This window comes from Podarcis vaucheri, assembly GCF_965113315.1.
Source record: "Podarcis vaucheri genome assembly, chromosome: 4".
In the NCBI taxonomy this organism is placed as follows: Eukaryota; Metazoa; Chordata; class Lepidosauria; order Squamata; family Lacertidae; genus Podarcis; species Podarcis vaucheri.
The window spans coordinates 6,854,068-6,863,745 of NC_138762.1; the positions used below are offsets into that span (position 1 = coordinate 6,854,068).

General features: G+C 45.9%; 1 protein-coding gene across 1 annotated transcript in view; it reads left to right on the plus strand.

The window, feature by feature from the left end:
- The window catches only part of SLCO2B1 (solute carrier organic anion transporter family member 2B1), a 31,364-nt gene extending 22,740 nt beyond the window's left edge, over positions 1–8,624 (plus strand). Inside the window, exons 11-15 of the mRNA XM_082219328.1 lie at positions 2,051–2,210; positions 3,403–3,572; positions 4,447–4,511; positions 7,032–7,152; positions 7,748–8,624. Of these exons, the coding sequence (XP_082075454.1) occupies positions 2,051–2,210; positions 3,403–3,572; positions 4,447–4,511; positions 7,032–7,152; positions 7,748–7,892 (661 nt within the window). The 3' untranslated portion in view covers positions 7,893–8,624. The remainder of the gene's footprint in view (positions 1–2,050; positions 2,211–3,402; positions 3,573–4,446; positions 4,512–7,031; positions 7,153–7,747) is intronic.
- The last annotated feature ends 1,054 nt before the right edge of the window (positions 8,625–9,678 follow it).

Consider the following 9,678-nt stretch of genomic DNA (forward strand, 5'->3'; position numbering starts at 1 on the left):
TTCCGGAAGTCCGTTCCAAAACCAAAGCTTTCCAAAACCAAGGCGCGCTTTCCCATAGAAAGTAATGCAAAATGGATTAATCTGTTCCAGACTTTTAATAACAACCCCTAAAACAGCAATTTAACATGAATTTTCCTATCTTACGAGACCACTGATCCATAAAATGAAAGCGATAAACAATGTACTGCAGTCACACAATCAATCAGTGAATCAATCGATAGTTGAATTGGGTTCCACACAATCACAAAAACAAAACAAAAAGAGCGGCAAAAATGAAACTGCAAAATGAATAGCAAAAACAGACAGACCTCAGCTTAACTCTCAAAATGGAAGTGTGGCACTCAAATCGGAGCACATTCGACTTCCCAAAGAAGTTCGCAAACTGGAACACTTACTTCTGGGTTTGCAGTGTTTGGATTCCAAGTTGTTTTGAGTACCAAGGCGTTTAAGAACCAAGGTACCACTGTAAAACGAAGGTGAGTATGTACATGGCCAAGTTAACCACACCTCTTTTGTCTTGACCAAGATCCTAACCAACTGAGGTTAGGATGGCTACTGTCTGGCAGTCAGAGCCAGGATGCCAGCAATTATCTCCCATGCAAGAGGTTGCTGGGTACATGATCTTGGGCTTCAGGGATTATGGCTGCCCACTTCCCAGACTCTCCCCTTGGTAGCCATTCATTTCCTGAACAGAACAAAGTTGGAACGGCACAAATCCGATATTGGAGTGATTTTATATGACTTTCTAAAGTTTTCCCGTTTAGCCAATACATAGATACATTTATCAGTGAACTGTTACATTTGGTATTGTGCAGCGGAGACCCCTTTGAATAGCGATGGGGGCAGGGACTGTGTGATGAAGTGTTTTGTGGGAACATTTGCGGGCGTGATTGTGTTGATTTTGGTAGTGGGGGTATGTATGATGTCTGCTGGAGGGCCAACCCCCCCCCCTCCAACCTTTCTCCAAATTCTGGTAACAACCTTGCGTAGCTTCTTCCATCTTGCATTCCCATTTGCTCCTCTCATGCTTCTCCATACTACCTCTGATCTCTGCCATTTCTCATCGACCCCTCTTGCTTTTCTCAACACTGACCCATTCCTAAGTTTCTGTGGGTTTGGGAGTTGTTGGTATATGGGATCTAGTCCCAAGATGCTCTATAATAGACATGAGGCCTGTGGGTGAATGTGCAGGCTTTTCTTGGCCTTCTGTCACATCTTTTGCACACCCCTCTTCTGCCTCTAGCCACTCCCACCACGGATCGGAAGCCCCCAGAAGGGGTTGCCTCTGAGGGGATGTGGCATTTGGACTGAAGAAGGTTCCCCAGCATTGCTTTATAGATACTATGATTAATTAGATTTATCAGTTGTTGTCACAGAGGTAGTGAAGGGGAGGAGGGTGGGGGAAGAGAGAGAACCAGGGACTAACCTTAGCAAAAATGCAAGGCCACCAGAGCAGCAAATTTAGGAATTAAAGGGTGTCTGCAGTATGGAGAAAGTCAGGGCTGAAGAAGAAGACTGGAAATGAAAAGGTCCTCTAGAGCCACAGCTCAAGCAACAAGGTCGACTCATAAAGGAAACTAGGAATATGGAGCCAGGCCAGATCGAGAAGGTTCTAGCCTGAGGGGCTGCAATTACGCCTCTCAGCACATGTTGCAGTGCTCAGCGGTTCCTGGCACTGGGATGCCGCCCGCTGTGACACGTGTAAGCATCACATACGAAGACTCTGTCATGGATGCTTTAGTTGAGATTCCAGCATTGCAGGGGGTTGGGCTAGATGACCTAACTCTCTGATTCAGGAAGGAAGGAAGGAAGGAAGGAAGGAAGGAAGGAAGGAAGGAAGGAAGGAGAGCTTTTTGTATTCAAATATAATTCATGTGCAAAGGCAAGCCGATTTAATCAAGTAAAACTCATACGATCAGTTGACTATAGTGTCTTGTACTGAATGACAGCCCCAATAAGTATTTGCATAAGCCTTTGTGCAAGTGCATGCAAAAATGTCCCAGGGCCATGATGCTCTTGCTGACCTAATTCTGTGCTCTTCCTTCTGCAGTTCTGGAATGGAGGAACACGTTTTCGATTGTAACCAAAGGTGCAAATGCTCCCCGTCAGCCTATAACCCTGTGTGCGGTGTGAATGGTATTGAATACATCTCCCCTTGCTACGCTGGCTGCACGGGGCTAAATATTGAATCCGAAACACAGAAAGTTCTGGTGAGTATAGATTCTTCTAGATCTTCATAAAGAAGCCTGCAAGAGGAAAGTGGTCAGGAAAGTGGTGGGCTTGGAGTGGAGAAGCATCAGGTGAGAGGTGTCCCTACCACTTCCGTGCCTCTGCTGCAAATGGCCCTCTTTTGTTTTGTCATCCAGAGTCCGCTACATGCTCTTGCCTGCCACGCATAGTTAGGCCTTAAGGAACCACACTCAGTCCCCTCCACATACAGGATACCGGGTCAGTATCCCTCAGGCAGGCTTGAAAATGGGCACTGCTAATGTGAAATACAGGACGCGGGTGGCGCTGTGGGTTAAAGCCTCAGCGCCTAGGGCTTGCCGATCGAAAGGTCGGCAGTTCGAATCCCCGCGGCGGGGTGCGCTCCCGCTGCTCGGTCCCAGCGCCTGCCAACCTAGCAGTTCGAAAGCACCCCCGGGTGCAAGTAGATAAATAGGTACCGCTTACCAGCGGGAAGGTAAACGGCGTTCCGTGTGCTGCGCTGGCTCGCCAGATGCAGCTTTGTCACGCTGGCCATGTGACCCGGAAGTGTCTCCGGACAGCGCTGGCCCCCGGCCAATAGATGTGAGATGGGCGCACAAACCCCAGAGTCTGTCAAGACTGGCCCGTTCGGGCAGGGGTACCTTTACCTTTACTAATGTGAAATACACATGAGCCCCATGCTGGGCAAAAGATTCCTGCATTGCAGAGGGTTGAGCTGGATGACCCTTGGGGTCCCTTCCAACTCTACACCAGTGTGGTGTAGTGGTTAAGAGTGGTAGACTTGTAATCTGGTAAACCGGGTTCGATTCCCTGCTTCTCCACATGCAGCTGCTGAGTGACCTTGGGCTAGTCATACTTCTGTGAAGTCTCTCAGCCCCACTCACCTCATAGAGTGTTTGTTGTGGGGGAGGAAGGGAAAGGAGATTGTGAGCCGCTTTGAGACTCCTTTGGGTAGTGATAAAGTGGGATATCAAATCCAAACTTCTTCTTCTTCTTCTTCTTCTTCTTCTTCTTCTTCTTCTTCTTCTTCTTCTTCTTTGATTCACGCTTTTAGATTAATGGATGCTCCTTCTTCAAGATGGGGAAATGGCAATGGGGAGAAGGGAAGGAGGAGATCAGTCTTAACCTTTCCTCCCACCTGCCTCTGGTACTGTTGCCGTTGTTCCTTCTCTGACTTCCTGCCCCTTCCCTCAGAACTACACCAGTTGCAACTGCATTGTTGTCGACGGCGGCTATGGATATGCTACACCTGGGAGCTGCAGCTTCCACTGTTCCAAATTCCTGGCGCCTTTTGTGACCATCGCCTCCTTATCCACCTTCCTGGGGAGCCTCGCACACACACCGGGCTTCGTGCTTGTTCTGAGGTACTTCGTGACATTTTAAAAGGACTTCCTAGGAACATTCGAGCAGTGGCATTTCTCTGTCAAGGAATCTAGATCAGATGCGTTTGTGGGCTCTGCTGTATTTGAATGCCTGTCCTTCCCAAAGGGGAGGGAAGAGATGGCTCATTAAAAAAAAAACACCAACAGTTTATACCCAGTTGTTTATTGATTAGTGTTCACCGGGAATTGCATGGCACCCCCAAAGAGCCTATAGTCTAAACTTTGACAATGGAAGAAATGGCAGCTATGGGGCAGGAATGGGAAAGGCAAAGGAAGAAAAAATATGGATATGAACAAATGCAGCTAAATGCTCTCTCTTGAGCTTAGTTCAGTGGGAGTAAGGAATAGGAATAAGGGCATAAGCCTCCTGTGAAAAGTGAGTTTCAGGGGGGATTTTAAGGGAGAGAGCGAGAAGGAAGTGCCACCACAAAGCATTTCGAAAAGAAGTTCCAGGCATTAGGAGCAGCAAGGGAAAGAGAACAGAATCTCTTCTGAAAAATACACCTCATGTGCAGAAAGCTGGAACAAGGGCTGGAAGGATCTGTCCATTTCAATTCTCTTAGTTGATTCCCCCCCCCCCCCAACTTCCAATCTTAAATTCAGTTTTGCAGATTTCTGCAGCAATTTGCATATATATGGTTATTAACCCTCATGAAAATTTACCCATGTTCTGTTGTGGATTTCTCCCAATAAGCACATTTTTGCATGCAGTTTCAACTAATGTGCACATTTTTGCAAGCAGTTGTTTTCTAGCGTAGCAGCAGATCACCTAGCCTGAAGAGTCCCCAAGGGCTCACAGCCTTCTGCAGACATGCCCCTCCGGCTCCCACCAATCCCTTTTGGCTTTCTCTTTCAGAAACGTTGACCCTGAAGATAAGTCTTTTGCCATTGGGATACAGTTCCTCATGCAGAGAGTTCTAGGTAAGTCAGAGGCAAGTGGTGCGTGTGTGTTTGAGGCACAGTCAGTTTGCTGTTTGGTGGTGAATTTTGCATCCTGAAAAGGAAATTTCCAGCCTTGGTGGTTGTACAGAAAACTTGAGCACTTGTTGAGTGTGCAGGGTGAAATCTCAGAAGCCAGAGCAATCTTTGCTTTCTGTGCATTTTAACTTGTGGACACATGCAAGAAGCATTTACACATTTGACTGGGGTCCAATAGGCCCCAATAAATTCATAGTCAAAGCACACACACACTATACTGAATAATTATTCCAAATTTAAGATACAACATAAGTTTTTTATAGTACAGGTGTGCAATTATGCAGGGGTGATAATGTAATGATCCCCCAAACAATATTACCGTATTTTTCCATCTATAAGACGCCCCCATGTATAAGACGACCCCTATTTCGGGGGACTCCAATTTAAGAAAATGGGGGAGATGGCCCCTGTGTATAAGATGCCCCCACATTTTGGACATTATTTTTTAGGGGGGAAACCTAGTCTTATACACAAAAAAAACAGTAATTCCCATTGTGCTTGGCAGACCCCTGCTTACTAATGCAATGTTTTTCTTCAACTCAAACCCTTCTTGAGAAACAGAACCAAAATACAGTGGTACCCCTGGATGTGAACGGGATCCGCTCTGGAGCCCCGTTCGCATCATGAAGTGATGCGAACGAAAATCCTTAACCTGAAGCTACTTCAACCCGAGGTATGACTGTATATGAAATAGCTAACACCGCCTTATTTTATCTGTCACATCAACATAAAGTAGGTGTTGTTGTTTTGTTTTAAAATCAAACATATGCTATCATCAGTTTTCTTAATGACAAATAAATCATATTAAATAGTGATATACACACACACAATTCATGAGATTATAATATATGTAATCAATAATAATCATAGGCGCCGACTCCATGGGGCTTGAGGGGGCTTGAGCCCCCTCAAAAATTTTTTTGGGGGGGCTCAGCCCCCCCAATAATCTCGGGCGCCCTTGCCGCCGTCCCCCGCCTCCTCCCCACCTGCTCCCTCCCCAGCCAGCCAGCCAGCCGCGCGCCCTAGCTGGAGAGCCCCGGCCGTCCCCCGCGAGAACAGGGGAATCCCCGGGGGCGGGGGCTTCTGCCTCTAGACCCACGTTTCCCGCATATCAGCTGTTCCGGAGCTGATTAATAGGCAGCAGCACGCTCTCCCCTATTCGCTCACGAGGGGGCGGCGCCACTTTATTTGCATATTCATGAGCTTATTTGCATATTCATGAGCTTATTTACGTTTCACGAGCTTTCCCGGGCCCCCCCAATATTTTTTATAAGTCCGCGTCCCTGATAATAATATAGAAATGTCCATCTAGTTCTTAATTATAAAAAAGATAAAAATAGGGGGGAATAGGTGGTAAAATTTAAAAAATGAGTAGAAAGAGAAAATGTAAGCCTTAAAAGCAATCATAATCACATTTCATAAAATTGAGAATTATAACAACCTCCACCTGCTTACTACCCCAAAGTTATCTAAGTTGTGTCCAGTCCTGTTCAGATCTGTTTACCCTCTTTTTTTGCTTGTGTGAACTGAAACAAACACAAGTAATTTTGAGTAAATTTCCCACAATTTGATGTGACATTCCGTCAAATGGGGGCATTTCCTTTCTCCAACAATATTTTGCATATGGAATTGGTGCTACCACTATCATCTGAAATAACAAATTTTCCTCTTCATTGGGTGTTGCACTTTTCAACTACATAAACAGAAATATTCAGAAGTCTTTCTGAACCTGGCGTTTCAAAACAGATCTTGTATTGGTTGTTGTTTCTTGCCAGTTTCTTTTAGCTTCGAGGCAGTTCCACCAACTGTGTCTAAAATCACTTCTGGTTGCACTTCATCCCCAAATGTGGAGATATAGCTATTGCACTGTTAAAGGAAAGTGTTAACCATGTTGGGATCATTTGGCTCCCACCAGTACCTTGGATAGGTGGTTGTCCCCCTGCCACACGTACATTTCCATTGCAGTTTAACTTACCCCAGTACCTTTTACTGAGCCCCTCAAATTAAAGACACACACATACAACCAAATATTTTTTTTTTAAACAAAAAGACACACATGGAGGGACAGGGGACCTGAAATACAATCACTGCTCTTACTACAGTGGAATACAGTAAACATGCAGTGGCGTAGATATGGGGTGGAGGCATCTGCCTTATTCAGGCTGCTCCAAAAGAGGATGCCAGTGATTGGGGCCCCGTGCATCGTGTGGTACAGTGACTCTCTTCTGCCCTGGAATGAAACTGCATGGCTATTTCCCTATTCCTTACTGCGAGGCCAGCAAGCACTTTGCAAGCTGCTTGGGTGACTTCAACGCAGTGCTTCTCTAACCCCTTTCAGTTCTCCAAAACCTGCAAAATGGCCAAGTGGTCCAGGCTGAAATCTGGCGATATCAGGGCTGCTGTTGGAAGGGTCTGTGGGAGGCCAACTCTTACGTGGCATGAACCTCTTGCTTGCTTTTCTAGCCTGGTTGCCTGCGCCAGTGGTGTACGGTAGCCTCATTGACACAGCCTGCGTCCTGTGGCAATACAAGTGCAAAAAGAGAACAGCCTGCAGATACTATAACAATTTATTATTTCGGCACAGGTAAGCCTCCTCCTGAGCCCCTCTCTTTGTCCCCATAACAGGTCACGAATTTGGCGTGTGTGTGTTTGTGGCATCAATACCATCTACAGACAAGGGTCAGGTGGAAAGGCAACAGCAAAAGATGGAGTTTGCTTAGTTTAAAGAATGCATACCCTGCCCCTCATTGCAACTGATCTCATGGCACAGCAATTTTAAAATACAGCCAAGTGAAAACAAGACAAAGCAAAATAGATGTAAAGTCCCACAAGACTGGCCATCTGTTCAGGTGGCCAGGTGCATAACACTTGCCCTTCAACTGCTTTTGGCTTTACTTAGTTTCCTCCTTCTGTGCTGGCCATGTCTTCAGATAACGATGATTTTCAGAAGTTTCCTCTAGGTCAGAAGATAGGGTTAGTTGTATGAATCTTAATTTTAGCCACAGTAGTCCTTTCAAGCCCAAGGCAGGGCATGTGGCAGAATTTGGATTCCTGGGGAGTGGAGAAGGAGGCCTGGCATCCATTTTAAAATGGAAGGCTGGCTAGGCAGGCAGGTAGATTCTGCACTGTGGTCCCTTTGACCTCACTGATTTCTTTCTTTTAATTTTTTGGGCCCTCAGGTTTGTGGGCCTTCAGATTTTTTTGGAAGCAAGCTGCTTTGCGTTGCTTTGCATTCTATACTTCATGTTAAAAAAGAAGGAGAGTGGAGCCCGCAGAGAATCTGGCACCAGCTCTCCGTCAGTGGTCCAGGAGTCAGCTGCTTGACCAATGCACCAGAACCGATTTCTATTCCACCAAAAGAAGAGGCTGAGCTGCAGAGGTTAAGCAGGAGTCCCAGCTGCTATGTGAACAGAACGAGACTGAAGACAGAGGAGGCTTCCTCGTGCCGTTTTTTGGCACTTTTATCCGTTCCTTCTTTTGTACATACAACTTGGTGTTAGCTGCCCAAGTGCCATTTGGCAAAGGGCACTTGTATAAAAAATGTATAAATAAATATTATACATAAACATACAATCCACCTGTCAGTAATAATAGGATCCCCAAGCTGATCATTAGACGTTGCATACCACCTTGGGTCTTATATTTCCTTCCTGGAGGGAGGCCTGTGGTTCTGTTTTGCTGGTTCAAGATGAAGAGCAGTGGGAAATTGGGCAACGGCACCAGCAAGAGGAGGCTGCCTTTGTCTGCCACAGAGTTATGGTTGAACCCTTCTTATCCTCATGGAGGAAGCAGCGACGCCCTACAATTTCATCACGATATCCCCTTTACGTATAGTAACAGCACAGGGAAGTGGCGCCTTAATGTGCCCATTTTACGGACAGAGAACTGAGAGAACGACCTCGTCCAAGAGAGTCGGGTGGACTGGCTGTTCTAAAGCCCGACGCTGTCACTACTGGATTACATGGACTCTCAAAGAAGAGAACCAGTTAGGGCTGGAACACTTCCTTCCAGGAATAATTGCTTTTGTATAAAAGAAAGCTTACATTGACAATAATATATCCTGTGGCATTGTGTGTTTATTAAAAGTTTGTGTCAGTTACACTGGGGCAAGTTAGTCTGACTCCAGGGGAAGTGTTGTTTGGAGCATGTCATGTTATGGTGAGTCTACAGAAGTCATCACACTTGCTCCACGATTGGGTCAGGAAAGTGCAGGGACGGGTATGGGGTGTTTTGTTCAACTTCTGGAGAATCTCAACTGTCTCAGCTGAAGTGTGTGGGTCGAGGGATGGTCTGAAGCTTGGGTTTGGGGGTAGGCATATGAAGCTGCCTTCTCCTGAGTCAGCCCAGTGAGGTCTCTCCTGGCTCTTAGCCGCTGGTCAGGGTAGCTCAATCCTGCAATCCTTTTGAGTCAAAATCCTGGGGAGTGAGCTGGGGAATTCTGAGTGCAAAACCGGTGCTCTGTCAGTGAGCAGTCACCTCTCCAGATGTGGAAGGAGAAAGAACTTGCCCATGTGAAGACCACCTGGTGGAAACCCTTACATATATGGTTCTTAATTTTAAACTATATGCTGATCTTTGCCAGCAATTTCTAGATCAACTATGTATCCCCAAATGGAAACCAGAGTTGGAGGTCATACATTTTCTATTACTGGGGAAAGATCAGGAGCTCACCAAGTTAGTAGCTAAATATCTCTATTTGGGTTTTTTGTCGTCGAAATACACTGCAGACGTCTGATCTCCCTGGAGACCAAGAGATGTGACGATAGACTGCTCTGCCTCCTTTCTTTTAGCAAATGTTTTGTGCCACTGGGGAAGTAGTAACTCTGTCTTGATTTGTTTTAGATGTTTGTATGTGATGCCAATAAAAGGTTTGATAATGAGATTAGGGGGTAAGGATGGGAGAGAGGTGTGCTAGTAGGCAAACCCACCCGATCCATATCTCCCAAACCAATAAGCGAACTGAAACACCTAACCTTCAAAGTTCAAACTTCTCCAAATTTGGAAGCACAGTTCTCCAACCACAAGGTACTGTATTTTTCGCTCTATAAGACGCACTAGACCATAAGACGCACCTAGTTTTTGGAGGAGGAAAACAAGAAAAAAAATATTC